Genomic DNA, 24,813 nt, shown 5'->3' with positions numbered 1-24,813 from the left:
TTTTTCTGAAACGGAGTTTTGCTCTTGTTGCTCAGGCTAGAGTGCAATGGAGCCATCTTGGCTCACCGCAACCTCCACCTCCTGGGTTCAAGCAATTCTCCTGCCTCAGCCTCCCAAGTACCTGGGATTACAGGCACGCGCCACCACGCCCGGCTAATTTTTTTTTGTATTTTTAGTAGAGGTGGGGGTTTTCCATGTTGGTCAGGCTGGTCTCGAACTCCCGACCTCAGATGAGCCTCCCGCCTCAGCCTCCCAAAGTGCTGGGATTACAGGCGTGAGCCACTGTTCCCGGCCTCCAAAGCTCTTTTCATTCCACCATGCTGTGTGCTCAGTAGGCAGAGTTTGCCAGGGTCTCTTGGGAAAACTGAGGCAGGAGGCAAGAGTTAGTGGTGCTTTCTAGGAGTTGGGGTTTCAATCCTTCGCATCATCTATTCTCTACCAGCAAACTAGCCTTCCTATCTCACACTGGAGCAACTGGGCTGGGGTGCTGCGAAATATCTCAACTCCAGCAGGCGGCACTGTGAACCAGACACCAGCCCAGCGGGGACGGTGCGCGGGAAAACTCGCGAGGTGGAGCCACAAGGAGCAGCCAGGGAACCACGTGTGGGGGCGTGGCCACCCGAAAAGAGGGCGTGTCTATTAGTCAAGCCCCGCCCGTCATTTCAGGCCTCCCCTCCCGGTGGGCGTGTCCCGAATTCTCTCCGGGAGAGACACGCGTGGGCCGCTCCCCTCTGGGAGGAGGGCTGCCCAGAGGGGTGCGCGTGTCGCTAGTGGCCCCTCCCCGTGCGGGGCCACGTGGCGGTGCGGGCCGAGCCCAAGGGGAAGAACCTGGCCCTTGGGGAGGTGGGGGGACCGAAACGGCGCTGAGCGGAGAGCTACGGGGTTCGGAGCAGAGGCGGCGGCGGCGGCGGCAGCGCAGCAAGAGGGAGAAGTGGGGAGGCAGGCGGGCGCATGGGGCGCCCCGGCCCCTCCGGCAGCGCGCCCCCTCCGGCCCGGCCGCGCTGAAAGCCCCCCAGCGCCGCGCCTCGAACCCACGCCACGGGGCCATGCCGGTCATGAAGGGGTTGCTGGCCCCGCAAAACACCTTCCTGGACACCATCGCCACCCGTTTTGACGGAACGCGTGAGTGGGACGGAGGTCGGGGCTGGGGCTTCTAGCTGGGGACCAAGTCTCCTCGGGGCCGTCTCGGGTCTCCTGGACGTGGTGAGACCCGAGGCAAGAGGAGAGAATGGAGTTGAGGGTCTAGAAACTCCCAAAGCCGCGGTGCAGGAACAGGGCTGGGAGTGCCCTGCGAGGGGAGGAGGTGAAAGGGCCGAGAGCTGGGGGGCCAAGGTTAGGGGGTGTGACTCGAGGCAGAAGAGGCTCTTTGTGCGGCAGAGCGGAGGAGGGGCCTTGGGAGCCGCCCGCTCTTGGGCCGAGCTGTGCTGGGGGCGTGTATGAGGGTATCCGAGACACAGAAGTGGGACAGAGTGGCGGGGCGCTCTGGGGTCTACTCCCAGACTCCAGCTCCCACTACCCCCAGAAAAACAGGAGAAAAGATCAGACTTCAGCAGGGCCTAGCTTGGATTGAGGTCGTGTGCCCCCAGATCGTGGGGCGTCCGTGTCTGAGGGTGAGGCAGGAGGAGGGGAACGGTCTGTGCGACGGTGGGAACTCCTAGCTCGCCCACCCCAGCTTGGGTTTCAGGTTCAGCACCTTGGACAGCCGCATGCTCCTTCCCCGCCTCTTCTCCCGCCATTCCCTTTTCCCACTCTGGAGCCCAGAGATTCCCTGCCCTCACCTCCCCCAACCCCGCAATTCCCTCGGGAGCCCTGGCCAGGATTGAAGGGTGGGGGAGCGGTACCCGAGGGCGGAAACTGAGCCGCGGGGCCCTACCCGCTCCCCCGCCCCCCGCCTTGTTTCCATAGCGCCGATCACCGGGGCAACAGGCCCTGGGATGGAAGAAGGAGGCTGCGCCCAGAGCCCAGTGCCTCCCAGGCACCTTCAGTGTCCCCATCAGCTGCTCTGCCCTCAAATAGTCATCCCTCCTAGAGCACCAGGACTGGTTGTGTCACAGGCCCCACCTCTTAGCCGAGTCTCTGTCCCTGGATGGCCCACAGTAGCCCCCCTGGCCTCCCATCCATTGGAACTGGAGGGAGACAGCTCTGGTTCTGTTGCTGGGGGGTGCTGCAGCTATACTCTGAATGCCCTATCCTGTTAAACTTTGAGCACTGGGGCAGATCTCCTGAAAGCAGCTATAAGAATGCTAAAAAGTGGCCCTTTCCTGGAAGGCAGGGAAGGATACCACACATCACTGTCTGCCCCCACACTAAGGAGATCTGAGTTTGGATAATCTCTGCCTTTTGGTTTCCTATCAATAAAATGGATGTGATGTCACCAGAATCTGCCCTGCTTACTCCATAATAGGAAGAAAGCCAAGTGAATGTGGGGGAGCAATTTCACCTTCTCAGAGTAGCACTTACCATGTGCTAGGACTCGTTCTCCCCAAGTAAACTCAAGTAACTCTCACAACCACCATGTGAGGAAGGCCTATTACGCCCTACTTTCCAAATAAGGAAAGTTCAGGCACAAAAGAGGTCATCAAGTTGCCCCAGGTCACGCAGTAAGTGGCAGTGGAGGGTTGCAGGAACCCAGGCTCTTACTCACCAGGCTATGCTGCCTTCTACAGTGACACCAGTTGGAAGGCAGGGGGATGGACGGCATGACCTCTTGGGGTCCTACTCCAACTCCCTGTTAGACCCTGCTTACGTTTCTTAAGTCCTTATCTCTTTGCTCTATCTTCACCGATTCTCAATTCAGAATATCCCAAAGTGGGGTCAGGAGCAACACGGAAACCTGGGAAGCTTCTGACTCTGTGACCTCTAACCCCATCTTAGGGGAGGTGCTGCCCACCTGGAAGCCAGCTCGCCTCCTAGCCTTGACTTGACCTTGGCCTCTTCTTCCCACAGACAGTAACTTCCTGCTGGCCAACGCACAGGGCCCACGGGGCTTTCCCATTGTCTACTGCTCCGACGGCTTCTGCGAGCTCACGGGCTACGGTCGCACCGAGGTCATGCAGAAGACCTGCAGCTGCCGTTTCCTCTATGGCCCAGAGACCAGTGAGCCCGCCCTGCAGCGTCTGCAGAAAGCCCTGGAGGGCCAGCAGGAGCACCGTGCTGAAATCTGCTTCTACCGCAAGGATGGTGAGGGGGCCCACCCCACCCTGCAGCCCTGCCTAGACCCCTGGCCTTACCCAGAGGGAGTCTGAGTGCTCCTCCCCACACTGCCACAAGCTGACTGTGACCGAGTGGGTCCCTGACCCTCTCTGGGCCTGGGTTCCCCCATCTGAAAGATGGAGTGAGCTGACAGAATCTCTGAGGTTCCTTTTGGCTCTTGCTTTGCCAAGCTCTTTACCTGTGTCTAGGAGGATGAGGAGAAAGCCACGTCACGGGCTGCCCATGCTCCTCTCTCCCTCTCTCCATGCCTACAGGCTCAGCCTTTTGGTGCCTCCTGGACATGATGCCCATCAAGAATGAAATGGGGGAGGTTGTGCTGTTCCTCTTTTCCTTCAAGGATATCACTCAGAGTGGAAGCCCAGGACTTGGCCCCCGAGGAGGCCGCGGGGACAGTAATCATGGTAATGGCAAGTCTGGACGGGCAGTGTGAATGGTCAGAAGCCCTCGCCTACCCAGCCACGTGGGATGTGCCCAAACGTATCTGTGCACCTTCCTTCCCAACAGAAATCTCCCTTGGTAGAAGGGGAGCCAGCTCGAAATTTCGGTCCGCCAGAAGACAGAGCCGTACTGTCCTACACCGACTGACTGGCCACTTCAGCCGCCGGGGCCAGGGAGGCATGAAGTCCAATAACGTGAGTCCCACCGCCAACCCAACATCTCCCTAGTCCTCCAGACTTGATTCTGAGGCACCCCTGCCTGCCACTGTTTCCTCGCTTCCCTGCCTGTCTGGCGTCCCTCCTTGGCCTGCTCCTCTGCCCACCCATTTCCCATGTACTATTCTCTGCTCCATCCTATATCCTCCCCCCGCCTCCTTCCATCCCCATCTGCCTCACTCCCTTAGGTGATTGATTGACATTATTCTGCTTCAATGATGTCACAAGGGTGGGGCTCTAGCAACAATTACCTCACCTGCCTGAAGATCATAGGGTTATGCCATGGGTGGTGAAATTGCAAGCTGCTACAGTTCTAGGGAGAAATCCCTCATTGCAGGCCTGGCATCTGGACCTGTATACCACCTCCTAGAATTCCGACCAACCCAGGGGATTGAGTCCCCAACCCTCTGTTAGGGATACAAGGAATGGGGTAGGCTATGCCAGTCTCCTCTCCCTGCTAGGACATGCCCATCCCCCACTGGGCCCCCAAAACCCAAGAGGAACTTCAGGGAGAAGTTAGTGACCCCTCAAGCTGGGGCATGTGCCAGATTTGTAATAGTCTCCTTCTCAAGTAGGATGAGTGTTGGGCCAGGCACAGTGGCTCATGCCCGTAATCCCAGCACTCTGGGGGGCCAAAGCAGGAGAATCAATTGAGGCCAGGAGTTCTAGACCAGCCTGGGCAACACAGTGAGACCCCTTCTCTAAAAAAAAAAATTAAAAATTATCTGAGTATGGTGGTACATGCCTATGGTCCCAGCTACTCTGGAGGCTGAGGCAAAAGGATAGCTTGAGCCCAGGAGTTCAAGGCTGCAGTGAGTTATGATGGTGTCACTGCACTCCAGCCTGGGCAACAGAGTGAGACCTTGTTTCTAAATTTTAAAAATTTTAAATCAAGTGGGGCGAGTGTCAAGCCTTATAAATGCCCGTGACAAGACATGATCAGTTCAAACAGGGGCCTGGGGCAGGGCGAAGTGGCTCACACCTGTAATCCCAGCACTTTGCGAGGCTGAAGTGGGTGGATCACCTAGCCAACATGGCAAAACCCCGTCTCTACTAAAAACACAAAAATTAGTCAGGCGTGGTGGCATGCATCTGTAGTCCCAATTACTCGGGAGACTGAGGCAGGAGAATTGCTTGAACCCGGGAGGCAGAGGTTGCAGCGAGCCGAGATTGTGCCACTTCACTCCAGTCTGGGCCAAGATCAAGACTCTGTCTCAAAAAAAAAAAAAAAAAGGAAGGGGGCCTGGGAAGTACATTGGCAGGAGAAAAAAATGTCAGGTGTCAGCCTCTGCGCCCCTCTCCTGGTCTTGTATCTCCTTTCATGGTCAAAAGTGCCATTGCAGTGCCCACCTGCCCCCTTTCCCCTTGCCCTGCCTTTCCCACCCCCAATCTTGGCTCCTCTTTCCCTCAAGTGTCCCCAACCACCACCCCTCTCCCCTTAGAACGTGTTTGAACCAAAGCCATCAGTGCCCGAGTACAAGGTGGCCTCCGTGGGGGGGTCTCGCTGCCTCCTCCTCCACTACAGCGTCCCCAAGGCCATCTGGGACGGCCTTATCCTCCTTGCCACCTTCTATGTTGCGGTCACCGTCCCCTACAACGTCTGTTTCTCGGGTGATGACGACACCCCCATCACTTCGCGACACACCCTTGTCAGCGACATCGCCGTGGAGATGCTCTTCATCCTGGGTCAGACCCTCTGCCTCACCCACCCTGGCGGGTTGGCTGGGGGAATCCACTTGGTCAAGCCTCACCCACTCCTGGGGCCTGCATGACCCAGGCATTCAGACACCCCAACTTTCTGCATCTTTAAGTCCCAATGGCCCATGTGTCCTGCCCCCTGCAGCCTTCAGCCTTGTGACCTGTCCTCCCCAAGGACCAGCCAGAAGCCCAATCTATCTCTCCATGCCTGCCGCCTCCTCCTCCCATCTGGGCCTCCAAAGCTTGTTCCCAGCTTTCTCTGTTTCTTGGTCCCTTAGCCAAGGCCCCCCAGTAATAGCCTCTTGCACCCCCAGATATCATCCTGAATTTCCGCACCACCTATGTGTCCCAGTCCGGCCAGGTGATCTCTGCTCCTCGTTCCATTGGCCTCCACTACCTGGCCACCTGGTTCTTCATCGACCTCATTGCTGCTCTGCCCTTTGACCTGCTTTACATCTTCAACATCACAGTGGTGAGTGACCTTCATCCCACCATCCAGCCTAACCTCCCAACCTCAGCACAGCGTCTTCCAAGGAAGGGACTGACCCCAAATCCAGACATGCCCCTTCCCATCACTCCATCTGCAGATACTTATCAGGCACCTGTTCTGGGCATAGTCCTCTGCTAGGCACTGGGAGGATCCCAGAGGGTCTGTGCTCCTGGGGAGCTCAGCTCACAATCTTTGAGGGAAGCTGAGACAAATGAAAAGCTAACTATGGCTACCAAGGCGGCATTGGTCTGATGCCAAATGAGTGGTACCTTCCACATTTTTATTTAACAAACAACTGATGAGCATTTAGCTGTCTGCAAAGCACTGTGTGGGGCATGGCCACCATGGGGAAAGGGAAGAAGGACTCAGCCTCTAAACAGCTAAACTGGTGAGGGGGCAGGACTGCTGCAGAGCGTCAGGGACAGAAGGGGTGAACAGGGTGGAAGATGGGCCCCGGGTATGCTGCAGAGGGGCTGGGCTGACCTTGGAGTTCCAGGCTGGAACATGAGTGTGTGTAAAAATGATCTGAAGTCTGGCCAGCATCTGGGAAGCAAAGGTGCCCTTGTTAGGCAGAGGCTGGAGGGGTCTGGGAAGGCTTCCCGAGAGAGATGGCAGGAGGACAGCTAGAGCTTCAAGGGTGAGTAGGATTTAGCTGGCAGGAGATGAGGACAGCGAGCATTTTGGGGAGGATAGTAACCCTAGACAAGAAGGTAGAGGCTGTGGGGTGGATTCAGAGGCAGAGAATGCCAGGACCTGGGTTGTCACAGATCCCTGGGGATACCCTGGAGGTGCCCTGAGTAGTCATCCGTGGCCCCAGCCAGCACAGAGTAGGTCTTCTCAAGTCCAGGGTGGGGCAGTGCTACCCCGTGTCCCCAGGCCCCCTTGGGTGTGGGGCGGGGAAATGGGGAGCAGTTTCCTTGTGTGCTCTCTCCCTGCACTCAGCTATAGCAGGAAACCACCTACACGTAGCCGAATTTAACTAGCCGCCAACGGGCTGTGGGCCTCCTCTCCTGGCTGTGCACACGTGTGTGTGCGCTCCCATACACGTGCATGTGTGGACATCTGCCTCGAGGCTCTGACCATTCTGAGCCGACCTTCCCACCCCTCCCCAGGAGTGCGCCCACTCCTCTATGCCCATCAGGCATCATCAGCTGGGGAGTGGGAGACTGCAGAGAGCCCCCTGCCCCTCCTCCCAGGGACCTTTGGGAGCACATTACAGGTCACTATGTTCTTTCACACACATCATCACGTGGGAGCCCCACGAGAACCCTTCAGGACAGATCCTTATCCTTTTTCAGAGGTAGGTACAGGGCTCAGAGAGGTTCAGTGACTTGCTAAAGGTCACACAGCTAGCAGGGGCAGGCAGGAGATTTGAACCAGGTCTCTAAACTTGCAGCCTAGTATTTTTTCCAACACACCATCCTGCTTCCCAGGTAACCAGGGCCTCCAGGTGGATGATCTGGTGAGATGAGGAATGCCACTGGGGGCCACAGACAGGAAGGGCAGAGACAGAAAATGAGTAGGCACTGGCAGAGGCAGACTTGAAGGAGCCAGGCCTGGATATTCTAGTCCAAGGAGAATAAGAGGAGCATCCCCAGGAGAGGGGGGCCTAAGGTCGGCTGGCTGAGTGAGCCCTGAAGAGCTCAAGCTTGCAGTCAGGAGCTCTGGGACCTGGGGCAGGCATTAAACCCTGGCAAGGGTCCATGTGGAGGAATCAGAGCCACCTCCTTTCCAGTTCCTTCACCTAAAATTAGAGAAAAATTACACGAGGTGGTCCAGGAGCAGTGTAGGGCCAGGGCTGTGGGGAATGCTCTCTGGGGCCCAGGAAGGGGCAGTGAGGGGGTTTCATACCAAGTTCCCCAGGCACGGCCCTAGAGCCTCCAGTCTTAGCTGCCAAATTGCCCCCACTCAGAAGATAAGCCCTCCCCAGCTCCAAGATTGAAGGGCTGATCAATACTTATAACGACCATGTAGATGGTACTGGGAGTAATATTAGTGAATATCGGACACTTACTAGGTACCATTAGCTCCTTCAACCGCTAGCACAGCCCAGGCTCCCTCAGTCCCTGCTCTCCCGCCCCCTCAACTCTTCCACTTGACTCTCATCTGCAGTCTATCCACAAAAGGAAGTGTCCCGAAACCTCCCCCAGCCCTCAAGTCCTTGCCTGTCCCCCCTCCACTATGCTTCTCCATGTCTCGAAGAGTGGTCCCCATCACAATTGCTGTCATTGCTACCGGGGCTCTGTGGAGACGACTGTCTATCCCTTGACTTTGACCAGGGCTGGCTCCTCCACCATCTCCCAGTGCTTCGTGGCTAGAGAGCACCAGGTGGACTGTGATGTCAGTTAGCCCAGATGCCAACCCTGAGTCCCAGCTCTACCATGTCCTTGGTCTGTGACCGTGAACAAGTCATTAGCCTCTCTGAGCCTTAGTTCATTCATTTGCAAATTGGGAATGATGATAATTGAACTAAAGGTATAAATTGTGTGTGTGTGTGTGTGTGTGTGTGTGTGTGTGTGTGTGTTTGCGTGTATTTTTTTTTTTTTTTGAGACGGAGTTTCGCTCTTGTTACCCAGGTTGGAGCGCAATGGCGCGATCTCGGCTCACCGCAACCTCCGCCTCCTGGGCTCAGGCAATTCTCCTGCCTCAGCCTCCTGAGTAGCTGGGATTACAGGCATGTGCCACCATGCCCAGCTAATTTTTTTTGGTATTTTTAGTAGAGACGGGGTTTCACCATGTTGACCAGGATGGTCTCGATCTCTTGACCTCGTGATCCACCCGCCTCGGCCTCCCAAAGTGCTGGGATTACAGGCTTGAGCCACCGCGCCCGGCTGTGTGTGTATTTTTAAATAAGTATACAAATGTTTGGCACAGTGCCTGGCTAAGCACATAGAAAGTACTTACTGACAGGGTGAGGTGGCTCACACCTGTAATCCCAGCACTTTGGGAGACCGAAGCAGGTGGATCACGAGGTCAGGAGTTCAAGACCAGCCTGGCCAAGATGGTGAAACCCTGTCTCTACTAAAAAAATACAAAAATTATGGCCGGGCACGGTGGCTAACACCTGTAATCCTAACATTTTGGGAGGCCAAGGTGGGTGGATCACCTGAGGTCAGGAGTTCAAGACCAGCCTGGCCATCATGGTGAAACCCCATCTTAAAAATAATAATAATAATAAAATAAATAAATAAATACAAAAATTAGCTGGGTGCAGTGGCAGGCACCTGTAATCCCAGCTACTTGGGAGGCTGAGGCAGGAGAACTGCTTGAACCCAGGAAGCAGAAGTGCAGGGAGCTGAGATCGTACCACTGCACTCTAGCCTGGGCGACAGAGCAAGACTTCATCTCCAAAAACATAATAAAGAAAAAAGAGGCCGGGCGCGGTGGCTCAAGCCTGTAATCCCAGCACTTTGGGAGGCCGAGGCGGGTGGATCACGAGGTCAAGAGATCGAGACCATCCTGGTCAACATGGTGAAACCCCGTCTCTACTAAAAATACAAAAAATTAGCTGGGCATGGCGGCGCGTGCCTGTAATCCCAGCTACTCAGGAGGCTGAGGCGGGAGAATTGCCTGAACCCAGGAGGCGGAGGTTGCGGTGAGCTGAGATCGTGCCATTGCACTCCAGCCTGGGTAACAAGAGCGAAACTCCGTCTCAAAAAAAAAAAAAAAAAGAAAAAGAAAAAAGAAAGTACTTACTAACTGTTAGCCACTGTTTTATTGTTATTGTTCCTTTCCTGCTGTGTTCCCTGGCCACTTTCTCAGGACGGCAAGGATGTCTTTTCTGTGGTAGCCTCCCCTGGCTCCAGGGTGTCTGGTGGGAAGGCCCTGGGAGGGGACTCTGAGGGCTCTGCGGAGGTGTGCCTGCTGACAGCCTCCCCCGCCACCCTCCCGCAGACCTCGCTGGTGCACCTGCTGAAGACGGTGCGGCTGCTGCGCCTGCTACGGCTGCTGCAGAAGCTGGAGCGGTACTCTCAGTGCAGCGCGGTGGTGCTCACGCTGCTCATGTCGGTCTTTGCGCTCCTTGCCCACTGGATGGCCTGCATCTGGTATGTCATCGGGCGCCGGGAGATGGAGGCCAATGACCCGCTGCTCTGGGACATTGGTGAGCCACCGACCCCAGACTTTCGCAGACCACCTGTCCACCTGCCCCATCCCCAAGCGGATGCCTCCACCAGTGCCCACACCCCTTGCCCCACATTCCTCCATTCACCCAACAAACATGCATTGAGCTCTTTCTGGATCAAGCATGGGAATATGGATTTGCAGACCAGGGCTCTGTTTTGGGTGGCAGGTGGGGAGGAACTCACAGCCTAGCAGGGGAGCAAAACCAGTGATAGTGATCAAAGTACAATGTAGGAAACACTGAGGGTGGAGGGGGTGTGTTTCAGGCAGAAGGAGCATGTGAAAAGTCCCAGAAAGAGCTTGGCATCTCTGCCCCCAACAATCCCTCCTTCCCTAGGGTTCATGGCCATGGGCCAGGATCTGACTGGCCTTTCAGGCCCTTGGCATCACCCTGAAAGGCCAGTCAGATCCTGGGCATGGTCCCTGACACCTCCCTCTCCTCCGCCCCACACCTGGCCCACCACATCAATCCCACCTCTCAAATGCCCCTTGAATCTGGCCTTTCCTCTCCTTCCTCTCTGCCCCTTCCCAGTCCACTCCACCTCCCTTTCTCACCCAGTCCTGTGCAATAGCCCCTTACTGATCTTACAACCCCCTTCTCATCCTCCCCACAACCACCCTCCTCACCACAGCCAAATGGATGTTCCAAGATTCAACCCTGACCTGCCACACTCCTTCTGGGATTTCTTAGTGGCTTCCCACTGGCCTCCAAATGAAGTCCATACTCAGTGCGCGCCCTGTGCTCCCTGTCCCCACCTCCCTTCCCGTTCTCCCATGCTCCCTGCGCTGCAGCCACAGCATCCTCTCCCCTGGACCCAGGACATCCTGCTTTCTCACACTGAGCCTGACCATGCCTTTTTCCTCTCTGGAATCCTCCCTTGTTTGTCTTCCCTCTCCACCTAGATGGCTTCTCTGTTCCGTGCCTCATTAGGAACTAATGTTCCATTGGTTCCGTTTGTCGCAACCAAAATGTCCTGTCCTAAGGAGCATGCCTTCCAGACACCATGTACCCAACCCCCCAAATGCCAATGGGTTGGCTTTCCCTAACCTGTTAGGATTCCTAACATACCCTATACAATACTCTCCTTCTGGGAACTCACCTCCCACCTGTAATGAATTATGTCATGTCTCTTTCCCCTCCAGGCTATAGGTTTCACCAGGGTCAGGGAGAGTGTTTGGCTGAGTCAATTCCCCAACACTTTGTATACAGCAGGGGCACAATAAACTATTAGAAAGTTTCAGGAGCCTTTGTACAGTTAGCAGTGTAGTGAGTTGGCAGCTTTGGACTGCAACTGTAACCAGTGCACCATGCGGGGGCCCAGGCTCAGGCCACTCCTCAAATTTCCTGTGCCAACCCGTGCATAAATACTTGCCCAAGGTCAAGTGCAGGCAGCTCAGGGAAACCTGGTTTTCCACCACCGGCACAGCCAGGGCTTCCTGCATCCATCCACCCCACAGGCTGGTTGCATGAGCTGGGCAAGCGTCTGGAGGTGCCCTACGTCAATGGCTCAGTGGGCGGCCCATCAAGGCGCAGCGCCTACATCGCGGCACTGTACTTCACTCTAAGTAGCCTCACCAGCGTGGGCTTTGGCAACGTGTGCGCCAACACCGATGCCGAGAAGATCTTTTCCATCTGCACGATGCTCATAGGCGGTGAGGCCAGACCTGCCATGCCTCAGTGGGGCCCTGTGAAGCCCAATGTGCACGGGGACACTAAGGCACTAAGGCCCAGAGAGGGCAAGGCATCGGCCTGAGGTGTCTCCTCAAGTCCAGTCGTGCATTCATTTCCTGAGTGCCCACTATGTGCTGGCCCTGGGGATGCCACAGACAGGCGTGGCCTCTTGCAAAGGGGATGGGAAACCCAGGTTTATGACCTAATGGTGGGGAGGCCTGAGAGGAGCAGGGGGTGTTACCCATCTCTGGACCACTCCCTATTTCCCACCCCTAGTCTAGTGCCTGGCACCCAGTAGGCACGCAGGAGCCCTCTGGCTCTTGGTCGAGGATAGGGTGGGTTTGGGAGCTGGGGAGGCGGCCAGAGGGGTGGCCGCCCCTGACTGCCCCGCTGCTGCCGCTGCAGCCCTGATGCACGCCGTGGTGTTCGGGAACGTGACAGCCATCATCCAGCGCATGTACTCGCGCCGCTCACTCTACCACAGCCGCATGAAGGACCTCAAGGACTTCATCCGTGTGCACCGCCTGCCAAGACCACTCAAACAGCGCATGCTCGAGTACTTCCAGACCACGTGGGCCGTCAACAGCGGCATCGACGCCAACGAGGTAGTGCGCAGGGGCTCCTGTCTTGCCCTCGCCCTCTGAGTGGCCCTGCAGTGGGGTGGGGAAGGGGTTGCTGCCCCTCTGGCTTAAAATGGAGGCAGGCCGGGTATGGTGGCTCAGGCCTGTAATCCCAGCACTTTGGGAGGCTGGGGCAGGTGGATCACTCAAGGTCAGGAGTTCAAGACCAGCCTAGGGAACATGGTGAAACCCTGTCTCTGCTAAAAATATGAAAATTAGCCAGCTGTGGTGGTGCACGCCTATAATACCAGCTACTCAGGAGGCTGAGGCATGAGAATCACTTGAACCAGGGAGGCAGAGGCTGGGGTGAGCCAAGATTGGACCACCGCACTCCAGTCTGGGTTACAGAGCTAGACTTGGTCTCAAAATAAAATAAAATAGAGGCAAACAGGGCCTAAGGGGTGAGATGTTCACAAGGTCACACACTCACCCAAACTACAGATTCGTGTTTCTTTGCACTTGAATATGGGAGTGAAAGAGCTCAGGGCCCAGCTGACGCCACCTCCCTTATGCCAACATTTCCTGAGTGCCTGCTTTGGGCCAGCCTCAACGCTAGACACTGGGAGCTTAGAGATGATGACACTCAGCCCTGGCCTGGTCCTCAGGGAGACCCGGAATTGTGACAGAGGGAGACAGATGAACAGGGAGTGCGGCAGTGAATGGGGCTGTAAAGGAGGGAGGGATGCTGGTGCCTTCTGTTCCTCATTGTGCCTGGGCGGGAGGAGTCAAGGAAGGTGGCATAGCAGAAGGGACATCACAAAGGACAAGAAGGAAATCAGCCTGCTATAGGAAAGCCATCCCAGGTAGAAAGGGCCATAGGGACACAGGTCCAGAAGTGATGCTACAACAGAGCAGAGAGGGGGCCGGGCGCGGTGGCTCACGCCTGTAATCCCAGCACTTTGGAAAGCTGAGGCAGGCGGATCGCCTGAGGTTGGAAGTTCAAGACCAGCCTGGCTAACACAGTAAAACCCCATTTCTACTAAAAATACAAAAAATTAGCTGGGCATGGTGATGTGTGCCCGTAATCCCAGCTGCTCAGGAGGCTGAGGCAGGAGAATTGCTTGAACCAAGGAGGTAGAGGTTGTAGTGAGCCGAGATCTTGCCACTGCACTCCAGCCTGGGTAACAAAAGTGAAACTCCATCTCAAAAAAAAAAAAAAAAAAAAAAAAAGAGCTGAGTGAGTGTGTTAGGGAACAGAAAGCGGTTTGGTAAGCCTGAAGGAACGGGCGTGCGTGTGCTGCGGAGGGAGAAGGCAGGGCAGGAGGGCACGATGCCCAGCCCAGGTATGGCCTGAAATTTAGATTTTATCCTGCGTAATGTTTAGGCTGGGGAGTAGCATGGGGATTGGGGAGGGAAGGGATCGGTGAGATATCTCTGAGGATGGGATCTGCTGGTTGCAGGAGAGGAGCTCAAAGTGACTCTCAGGTTTCTGGCTTAGGCCAAGGGTGGGGATGGAGGCATAACAGGAGGAAAATGGGGCTTCTGGATGAAGGTGAGAGTCCCAGATCAGCTTAAGAGGAGGGTATGGTGACTGGAGGAGGTCCAGAGGAAGGTTGCCTAGTAGGTAGATGGGAATCAGGCCTCAGCTGGGTATGGTGGCTCATGCCTATAATCCCAGCACTTTGGGAGGCTGAGGCAGGAGGTCATGTGAAGTTGGGAGTTTGAGACCAGCCTGGCCAACATGGTGAAACCCTGTCTCTACTAAAAATACAAAATTAGCTGGGCGTGGTGGCAGGTGCCTGTAATCCCAGCTACTTGGGAGGCTGAGGCAGGAGAATTGCTTGAACGTGGGAGGCAGAGGGTGCAGTGAGCCAAGATCGTGCCATTGCACTCCAGCCTGGGCAACAAGAGCAAAACACTCCATCTTAAAAAAAAAAAAAAACCACCAGAAGTCTTTGGTAGCACTCAAGATCTAATACAACTCCGCATCTTACAGGCTGAGATACAGACTGGGATACTGAGGCCCAGAGAGCAGAAATGGGTTGCCCAAGGCCCACAGGGATGTAAGAGCAGAGCTGACTCCTGGTCTCCTGAATCCCAGTTGAAGGCTGACCCCCAAGGGATGGCTCTTGAATGATGGGGTCGAGTGACCAGCAGGTAGCCATAGGCAGGGAACTGATGGAAGACGACCTGGTCTCTGCCCCTGGAATTGGGTTGCGAGGTTCACACAGCAAGCAAAATTGAGGTTAGACACAGAGGTTGTCCTGAAGGTCTGGAATGGGTGACCTCAAAGCAAGGGCAAGCAGAATTCTCTCTTTGAAGACAGCTAAGCACATTTGTAGACTCAAGTAGTAGCTGCAGGGGAATGGCCAGAATGACCTATGCCCCTTATGCAGTTACTGCGTGACTTCCCAGACGAGCTGAGAGCTGACATTGCTATGCACCTGAATCGGGAGATCCTGCAGCTGCCGCTGTTTGGAGCGGCCAGCAGGGGCTGCCTGCGGGCCCTATCGCTGCACATCAAGACCTCGTTCTGTGCTCCGGGCGAGTACCTGTTGCGCCGTGGGGATGCCCTGCAGGCACACTATTATGTCTGCTCCGGCTCACTTGAGGTGCTCCGAGACAACATGGTGCTGGCCATCCTGGGTGAGGACCCCATCAGCTCCCACTACCTACCCCAGTACCACCTGCCCCCACCTCCCCTTGAGTACTTGGGAATGGCCAGGATTCTAGGGAATGGGATACCCCTCGTGGTTACCTACAGTTCCTGCTGAGGAGTACTCTCTCTTGGTCCTTTCTCCCTACGACCATCCCCTTTTGACAATTCCCCTCTGATTCTCCCCTAATCCCCTTGGCTATCCCTCAACCCATCAACCCTTCCCGGTGACTGTCCCCCAGCTCAGCTGCTCCTTTCCCATTACTCCACTTCCCAGCTCCATTGACTTATCCCCAGTGATCTTAAACTCCATTCACCTTTACCCTCTACCTGACCTGACCCCTCCAGCCATCGTTGATTGTTATCATCCAATTCCATTGACCGTTCCTCTAGCCCTACTCACTCCCACTGACTGTCTCTCAACCTCACCAGTCATTCTCTGCTGACTTTTTCCTAACTCTGTTGATTATTTCCACCAATCCCATTGACTGGCCCATCCTTCAAATGCACTGACCACTCCTTAAATCCACTGACCACCTCTGGCTGATATCCTTTTGTTCCCACTGCCCCAGCTGACTGTCCCCATCCCTTATCCACAGGGAAGGGGGACCTGATTGGAGCAGATATCCCTGAGCCGGGGCAGGAGCCTGGGTCGGGAGCAGACCCAAGCTTCGTGCTGAAGACCAGTGCTGATGTGAAAGCTCTGACCTACTGCGGCCTGCAGCAGCTGAGCAGCCAAGGGCTGGCTGAGGTCCTGAGGCTCTATCCTGAGTACGGGGCTGCCTTCCGGGCTGGCCTGCCCCGGGACCTCACCTTCAACCTGCGCCAGGGCTCTGACACCAGTGTATGTATGCCCCTGATGGCCGCCACCCTTCCAGAGTCCCCTCCTCCAAAGCAGACTTCCCAGCCTGAGAGTCTTGTGTACCTCCCTCCACCCTGAAAGCACCATGCCTGAAGCCCAGGCACCCTCCTCCATGGCCCCTTACCTGCTCCATACCTTCCAACCCTGCTGACTCTACACCGGCCATCACCCAATCCCCTGGCCATCTCTCATCGCCATCTACTTCCAACTCTACTGCCCCATCTCCTGCTGGCCACCCCTCAGCCTCATTCCAAACTCCTTCAAAGGAACCTCCCTTTTTTTTGAAACAGAGTCTTACTCTGTTGCCCAGGCTGGAGTACAGTGGTGTGATCTCGGCTCACTACAACCTCCGCCTCTCGAGTTTAAGCAATTCTCCTGCCTCAGCCTCTTGAGTAGCTGGGATTACAGGCATGCACCACCATGCCTGGATAATTTCTGTATTTTTAGTAGAGATGGGGTTTCTCCATGTTGGCCAGGCTGGTCTCGAACTCCTGACCTCAAGTGATCCACCCGCCTCAGCCTCCCAAAGTTCTGGGATTACAGGTGTGAGCCACCATGCCTGGCCAGGACCCTCCCTTTGGAAACAACCCCTTCATGTGCTTCTCTTTCAAGCCCCTCTGGACCGAGCATCATCCCCTGGGGCTTCCTCTTCTCTCACCACATGTCTCCTGAGCCCACTTTGTTTTGGGCTCTGGGCCAGGCCTGTACATTACCCCTTGGGCCTTGGTCTTTTGCTGCTTTTCAGTCTCACTTTGCTGTGCAGTGTTTGGTAGCGCCCAAGCTCTAGTACAACTACATTTTACAGACTGAGATACAGCCTGGGATACTGAGGCCCACTGAGAAGAAATGGGTTGCCCAAGGCCCACAGGGACTTAGGAGCAGAGCTGACTTCTGGTCTCCCTTCTCCCAGTTGAAGGCTGACCCCCAAGGGATGGCTCTATAACTCTAACTCTTGTTTGAGTTAGAGTTGTAGTTTCTGACTCAGTTCCCCAGAAGACTCCTCGTTCTCAACCTGTAACACTGTTGGGTGGGACGCGGGGGCTGCGCTAGGGCCGTGGGGAGGCGGGAGTGGGCTTGAACTCTCCTCTGTCCTCACAGGGCCTCGGCCGCTTTTCCCGATCCCCTCGCCTCTCCCAGGTAACACCCACTTCCTAGGTGGGGTTGAATTGACCCGGGGAGAGTGAGATGGGGAGCAGCATCCCCCTTTCTGTGGATGGGGAACTGCACCCGCTGGTGAAGGCTCTTACTTAATGAAGGGGTCTGTTGTTCACTGTCCCGAAACATCAGCTGCCCCCTCTGCCCGCAGCCCCGCTCAGAAAGCCTTGGCTCCTCCTCAGACAAGACGCTGCCATCCATCACGGAGGCCGAGAGTGGCACGGAGCCTGGGGGTGGTCCCAGGCCCCGACGGCCCCTCCTGCTGCCCAACCTCAGCCCAGCACGGCCTCGGGGCTCCCTGGTCAGCCTTTTGGGCGAGGAGCTGCCCCCATTCTCGGCCCTTGTCTCCTCTCCTTCCTTATCGACATCCCCGTCCCCTGCCCTGGCTGGCCAGGGCCACAGCCCCTCCCCTCACGGCCCCCCCAGGTGCTCTGCTGCCTGGAAGCCCCCTCAGCTTCTCATTCCCCCACTGGGAACCTTTGGACCTCCGGACCTCAGTCCCCGGTGAGACGCCAGCCTCCCCTGCCATCCCCAAACCCTCACTGGCTTCCAGAACCTTCTCTGGGCTCTATCCCCGGCGTTCCAAACAGTGCTTCATCCTGTCTCCACCCATGTGCCCGCTGCACCCTTCCAACCACAGCTTGCAACCCCAACCCACTTTGACCACTGCTCTTGCTCCACCCCCGGCACTGCTCCCCCAGTCCCCCTCTGCCTGCTCTGCTCTGGCCTGTACCCTCACCCCACGGTGCTGATGAGCACTGCCCTGTCCCCAGGATAGTGGATGGCATTGAGGACTCTGGCAGCACAGCTGAGGCCCCTTCATTCCGGTTCAGCAGGAGGCCTGAGCTGCCAAGGCCCCGCTCCCAGGCGCCCCCTACAGGTAAGGACCAACAATGGACTTGAACTCCATCATCCATCTGCCCATACACCTGTACGTCCACCTGTCCATCCATCCCACATGTAGGAGGGGCCTACCATGTGTCAGGTGCCATTCTGGGAATACAGAGATAAAACAGTCCCCACCTGCGCTCTTGGCATGAGTCTAGCAGGGAGACACCTCTGTACACAGATAAACAATTCCAGATGATAAATACTATGACAGGCAAGAACAGGACTCTGTGGTGGAAGAGGAAGGTGCCCACTGGACTTCCTCCTAGAGGAGAGGAGGGGATGCTTTTCCTTTTTTTTTTTTTTTTTTTTTTTGAGACTAAGTCTCACTCTGTCGCCCAGGCTGGAGTGCAGTGGCACGATCTCGGCTCACTGCAACCTCTGCCTCCTGGGTTTGATTCTCCTGCCTCAGCCTCCCAAGTAGCTGTGCCACCATGCCTGGCTAATTTTTCTTTCTTTCTTCCTTTCTTTCTTTTTTTTTTTGAGACAGAGTTTCGCTCTTGTTACCCAGGCTAGAGTGCAGTGGCATGATCTCGGCTCACCACAACCTCCGCCTCCTGGGTTCAGGCAATTCTCCTGCCTCAGCCTCCTGAGTAGCTGGGATTACAGGCACGTGTCACCATGCCCAGCTAATTTTTTTGTATTTTTAGTAGAGACGGGGTCTCGCCATGTTGGCCAGGATGGTCTCGATCTCTCGACCTCGTGATCCACCAGCCTCGGCCTCCCAAAGTGCTGGGATTACAGGCGTGAGCCACCGCGCCCGGCCCTAATTTTTCATATTTTTAGTAGAGACGGAGTTTCGCCATGTTAGCCAGGATGGTCTCAATCTCCAGACCTCGTGATCTGCCTGCCTTGGCCTCCCAAAGTGCTAGGATTATAGGCATGAGTCACCACGCCCAGCCTTGGGTTGCTTCTTAAAGGATGGGTGGGATCTTGAAGGGTGGAGCAAAACAGTTATTGAGCTGGGCTTGGTGGCTCATGCCTGTAGTCCCAGCACTTTGGGAGGCTAAGGAGGGTGGATCACTTGAGGTCAGGAGTGCGAGATCAGCCTGGCCAATATGGTGAAACCCATCTCTACTAAAAATACAAACATTAGCCAGGTGTGGTGGTGCATGCCTGTAATCCCAGCTACGTGGGAGGCTCAGGCAGGAGAATTGCTTGAACCCGAGAGGTGGAGGTTGCAGTGAGCTGAGAGCATACCACTGCACTCCACCCTGGGCAACAGAGAGAGACTCTGTCTCAAAAATAAATAAATAAATAGAGAAGCTGTTGAAAGGCATGAAAACCAAAGAGATGTTGTGTTCAAACACCAAAGAGAAACTCCATACCAAGATGGGGCGAGGGGGCGGGATGAGCCTGGGGAGTTGCAGGGGTTTCAAAACCAGACTAAGGAGTTCAACCTTCCATCTCACAGACCCTAGAGCTTTGTCTCCCCCTGCTCTCCGCCTTCCCAAAGACAGGAGGGTTCTAGCCCAAGTCATAGGCTCAGGTATTCATGCTCCATGAACTCACCTGCATCTCTTCACCCTGCAGGAACCAGGCCCAGCCCAGAATTGGCCAGTGAGGCCGAGGAGGTGAAGGAAAAGGTTTGCCGGCTGAACCAGGAGGTAGGTTGAGGTTGGCTCAGAGATGTGCCTGATATAAGAGCATTTCAGGCCCAGCACAGTGGCTCACTTTATGTCAGGAGTTCGGGACCAGCCTGGCCAACATAACGAAACCCCATCTCTACCAAAAACACAAAAATTACCTAGGCACCTGTAGTCCTAGGTAACTCGGGAGGCTGAGGCAGGAGAATCACTTGAACCTGGGAAGTGGAGGCTGCAGTCAGCTGAGGTTGCGTCACTGCACTCCTGCCTAGGCAACAGCGTGAGACTCCCTCTCAAAAAAAAAAAAAAAAAAGAGCATTTCAGATTCTGGAGCCAGAGACTGAAATTGAAATATTCATGCTAGGCCGTGCACGGCAGCTCACATCTGTAATCCCAGCACTTTGGGAGGCCGAAGCAGGCAAATCACCTGAGTTTGGGAGTTCGAGACCAGCCTGACCAACATGGAGAAACCCTGTCTCTGCTAAAAATGCAAAATTAACCAGGCGTGGTGGTGCATGCATGCCTGTAGTTCCAGCTACTCAGGAGGCTGAGGCAAGAAAATTGCTTGAACCTGGGAGGCGGAGGTTGCCGTGAACCAAGGTCACCCCATTGCACTCCAGCCTGGGCAACAAGAGCGAAACACTGTCTCAAAAAAAAAAAAGAAAAAATTCATGCTAGCTAGATGAACTTGGGCAAGTCCCACAACCACTCTGGACTTAAACTTCCTCATCTAAAATGGGGAAAATAGTAGTATGTACTTCCCGGAGTTTTGAGGATGAAATGAGAACGCACGTGTGCCTGATCCAGTCCCTGGCCCATCATAGGCACTCAGTACTAGTTGGTTCCCTTCCTTCCCGACTGGCTGAGGTTTCCCAGCCTAATAAGAGGATTTCTTCTCCCTCTACCACTGTGGGAGTGTTTCCTGCCCAGGCCCCTTTCCCCTGTCCTTACCCCAGCCATGGGTAATGAGTGCTAAGCAAGTGTGGGGCAGAGGACAGGGAGGCTGAGAGGCCTTCAAGCCTCAGGGAACTGGATCCAGATGTGCCTATAATCCCGGCACTTTGGGAGGCTGAGGCAAGGAGATCACAAGGTTAGGAGATCGAGATCATCCTGGCTAACATGGTGAAACGTTGTCTCTACTAAAAATACAAAAAATTAGACAGGCGTGGTGGCACATGCTTATAGTACCAGCTACTTGGGAGGCTGAGGCAAGAGAATCACTTGAACCTGGGAGGCGGAGGTTGCAGTGAGCTGAGATTGCACCACTGCACTCCAGCCTGGGTGAAGAGCAAGACTCTGTCTCAACAAACAAACGAAAACAGATGTCTGAATTGTGTTCAGGAAGAGTCTAGATCAGGCGTCCCCAAACTATGGCCCCCATGCGGCCCCCTGAGGCCATTTATCCGACCTCCCCACCACACTTCAGGAAGGGGCAACTCCTTCATTGGTGGTCAGTGAGAGGAGCACAGTATGTGGCGGCCCTCCAACGGTCTGAGGCACAGTGAACTGGCCCCCTGTGTAAAAAGTTTGGGGACGCCTGGTCTAGATCCTATATGCTGAGCCTCTGCGTCTGCCTCCTCCCGGAGGGATTTCAGACTTGTCACCACAGAGCAACCAAGCCCAGCCCCTGGGAGCCGGCCTTCCCCGTGTTCTCATAAACATCCCGTAGCCTGGAGGGGTGGCACCTGAGCTGGTTCAGGCCCCGAGGCCTGGGTGGGGCTGGCACATGTTGAGCAAGCTTGAGGGCCAGTCTGCTCAAGGCCTGGGGCCTCACTCAGTTCTAGGCCAGTGTTTTGCAAACAAGCATCTATCAGAACTACCTGACAACCTATTAAGGGCAGACTTCTGAGCCTCTCAGGATTTGAAATGTCTGGGGTGGGACCCAGAAATGCGCATTTTAAAAAGTTTCTCAGTTGATTCTATACTCCCTGAAGTTTGAAAAGCACTGATAGAGACCCTTGAGCTTGTGCGATGGAATGGGCTAAGAATAAGGCTGTGCCTTCACAGATGTGGCCTCTTGGATCATTTTTTTTTTTTTTTTTTGAGACGGAGTTTCACTCTTGTTACCCAGGCTGGAGTGCAGTGGCGTGATCTCGGCTCACCGCAACCTCCGCCTCCTGGGTTCAGGCAATTCTCTTGCCTCTCAGCCTCCTGAGTAGCTGGGATTGCAGGCATGTGCCACCATGCCCAGCTAATCTTTTGTATTTTTAGTAGAGACGGGGTTTCACAGTGTTGACCAGGATGGTCTCCATCTCTTGACCTCGTGATCCGCCCGTTTCGGCCTCCCAAAGTGCTGGGATTATAGGCGTGAGCCACCGCGCCCGGCCCTCTTGGAGCATTTTTCGACATCCTGGAAGAGCTCATGCATGTGTGTGTGTTGGGGGGAGGGGGGCGGGGATATAGCAATATCTGCTGCCCCAAATCCTTTGTGGAAAGAGACTGAGGCATTTTACATGTAGGCAAAAAGAACCCTCGTCCTGCTTTCTTCCCAGGGTGGCCATGAGCAGAAAGTGACTGTGAAACAGCTTTGTGAACTGGAGCGGGGGGTGCACCTGGCTATTACTGTGGCACCTGTGAAACAACTCAATGTGTTTTCAACAGATCTGTCGTCTCAATCAGGAGGTGTCTCAGCTTAGCCGGGAGCTGCGGCATATCATGGGCCTGCTGCAGGCCAGGCTGGGTCCCCCAGGCCACGCAGCAGGCTCCGCTTGGACCCCAGACCCTCCTTGTCCGCAGCTGAGGCCACCATGCCTCTCCCCTTGTGCATCCAGATCACCACCCAGCCTCCAGGATACTACACTTGCTGAAGTTCACCCCCCAGCCAGTATGGGGACCATGGAGACAGGGACTGAGTCCCTGGACTCGAGACCTTCCCTATTGCCTCCCTACCCGCCAGAGCCTGACCCTCTGGGACCCTCTCCAATGCCAGAGGCCTCACCCCCAACCCCAAGCCTCATGAGGCGCAGTTTCCAGTCCAGGTCAGACATGTTCCACTGACCCTGGCCCAGGGCCCAGGCCTGCCGGGGGTGGGCGCTGCTGCTCACCATTCTGGGAGGGCCTGGGCCCCTTGGCCCCCTGCCTTGGGGTCAGCAGCCACCAGCTGGCCTGGTTGGCTCTGGATTTCTGGACTTTTTAACCAAGCCTGGTTACCTCTGATGCTATTCCCTTTTCCAAGCCTTCCCCAACCTCCCCCTCTGTGAGGGGAGCCACCTGAGGGCCGTGGAACCCAGCAGGCATGAGACGAACCGCAGTGCCCATTGGACTGGGCAGATGAGATCCTACTTTCTCCCCAGGACCTGGAGGCAGGTAGAGATGGGGAGCAGAGGGGAAGGGCAAGGGACCCAGCTCCAGCCTAGGACATGAAGGCAAGACCAGGCAGGATCACAGCAAGTGAGACAGGTTGCAGGATTTAGCCTGGAGATAGCTTAGTGATATCGTGGGGTCTTCTGTCTCAGCGCCTGGGTCTCTGCTGAAGACCTTAAGAGCAATGTTACTGGCGGGGTGCAGTGGCTCTCGCCTGTAATCCCAGCACTTTGCGAGGCCAAGGCAGGCTGATCACCTGAGGTCAGGAGTTCGAGACCAGCCTGACCAACATGAAGAAACCCCATCTCTACTGAAAATACAAAATTAGCTGGGAATGGTGGCGCATGCCTGTAATCTCAGCTACTTAGGAGGATGAGGCAGGAGAATCGCTTGAACTCGAGAGGTGGAGGTTGTGGTGAGTCGAGATTGTGCCCTTGCACTCCAGCCTGGGCAACAAGAGCAAAACTTCTTCTAAAAAAAAAACAAAAAACTTTTTTGCCTGACATGGTGGCTCACCGCCAGCACTTTGGGAGGCCGAGGCGGGTGGATCACAAGGTCAGGAGTTCAATACCACCCTGGCCAAGATGGTGAAACCCCATCTTTATTTAAAAAAAAAAAAAAAAGAGGAAAAAAAATTTTTTTTTTTTTAAATTAGCCAGGTATAGTGGTGCATGCCTGTGGTTCCAGCTACTCCAGAAGCTGAGGTGGGAGGATGACTTGAACCCAGCCTGGGCAACATAGCAAGACCCCCCCCCCCCACTCTGCCATGCCCCATCTCTATAAAAATAAAAAAATTAGCCAGGTGTAGTGGTGTGTGTCTGTGGTCCCAGCTACTCCAGAGGCTGAGGTGGGAGGATCACTTGAGCCCAGGAGGTTGAGGATGCAGCGAACATTGATCACACTGCATTCCAGCCTGGCTGATAGAGTGAGACCCTGCCTCAAAAACAAAAAACCCAGGACATCTGGCTACCATGGGCCGACATGCCATCTGGCAATAACTGAAATCAGCAGGGGCCAGGTGGCCACTGTCCTCCTTTATGGGATCTGCTCTGCGCCCTACTTCACAGTCACCACTTGCAGTCAAGAGTTTCATCATCATCTCCCGACACCCGGCTAGCTTCCCTTGTTTGAAACTTTTGTCAGGTCTCTGTAGGTATTTGAGTTCCCAAAACTTGAGTGTCCATCAGAACTCCCTGAGATCCCATTAAAATGCAGATTCTGCCAGGACAGTGGCTCAAAAATAAATAAATAAATGAAAAGCAGATTCCTGGGCCTCACCCAATGTGGAATGTCTGGGGTGGAGCCCACGGGTGGAGTTGCAACCCCTGCCTCCTTACCTAAGAGCCTGTTCCCAGGTCCCTGTGCCTAACAGGTGCTTTTGGGGCCCAGTAGTGTCTGCTTCTACTCCTAGGCCTGAGTCTGGCAACATCTCTGTTTCTGTCTCTCTGCAGGCTGTCTCTCAAGCTGGTCTCTGCTGCTGCTAGCAACTCAAAAATCCTAACAGCACGCCCTGTCCCTCCCCTGACCCCCAGACCTCTGCCAAGCCTGTTCTCCCCCATGACAACGTGGTCTCACTCAGGGCCTGGACGGCTCCAAAACTCACCCAGGTCTCCAGCTCTCCTCTACCACCCAACATCTTGGGCTCACTTTTGGATAGAAAATAAAGTCTTTATTTTTGTGGTTATTGGCTCTGGGTGTATCTGGGGGTTAGTCTGAGAGTCCCAGGGCTTTGGAGGAGCAACAAAGCAATCACTCCCCACCCCCACCCCCACCCCCACCCCCCTCACCCCCGCTGTACCCCCCGGGCCCCGTTGCTACCTCTAGGAAGGCCGGAGGCACCCGCCAATCTATTTGGCACCACATTCACACCACCAGGGGCCCCAGAAATGAGTGAGAAACCTTAATTAGTCACTATGGGCCTGTTAATATTCCCTTCTCCCCTGCACCTCAGTCAT

General features: G+C 55.3%; 1 protein-coding gene across 6 annotated transcripts; it reads left to right on the top strand.

Annotated features, from left to right (window-relative positions):
- The first annotated feature begins 695 nt into the window (after window positions 1–695).
- Window positions 696–24,540, top strand: KCNH4 (potassium voltage-gated channel subfamily H member 4). 6 transcript variants are annotated; one of them, XR_012514669.1, is made up of 17 exons: window positions 696–1,122; window positions 2,947–3,180; window positions 3,468–3,614; window positions 3,718–3,845; window positions 5,309–5,552; window positions 5,879–6,036; window positions 9,949–10,156; window positions 11,635–11,829; window positions 12,254–12,456; window positions 14,805–15,054; window positions 15,664–15,908; window positions 17,025–17,063; window positions 17,233–17,585; window positions 17,855–17,961; window positions 19,503–19,576; window positions 22,157–22,861; window positions 24,310–24,540. XR_012514669.1 is itself a non-coding variant. In XM_074388722.1 (16 exons), exons 1-16 carry the CDS (start codon window positions 1,047–1,049, stop codon window positions 22,550–22,552), a joined length of 3,054 nt encoding a protein of 1,017 aa, XP_074244823.1. In that variant the 5' UTR covers window positions 696–1,046; the 3' UTR covers window positions 22,553–24,540. The 6 variants fall into 6 exon arrangements, 5 of the variants coding, with proteins under 5 accessions (XP_074244823.1, XP_074244824.1, XP_039332414.2 ...); XM_074388722.1 differs by having other exon boundaries at window positions 12,254–12,453; window positions 22,157–24,540; XM_074388723.1 differs by lacking the exon at window positions 22,157–22,861.
- The last annotated feature ends 273 nt before the right edge of the window (window positions 24,541–24,813 follow it).

Source organism: Saimiri boliviensis, chromosome 17, assembly GCF_048565385.1.
Source record: "Saimiri boliviensis isolate mSaiBol1 chromosome 17, mSaiBol1.pri, whole genome shotgun sequence".
Classification (NCBI taxonomy): Eukaryota; Metazoa; Chordata; class Mammalia; order Primates; family Cebidae; genus Saimiri; species Saimiri boliviensis.
This window is presented reverse-complemented; position numbering and strand designations above follow the sequence as displayed.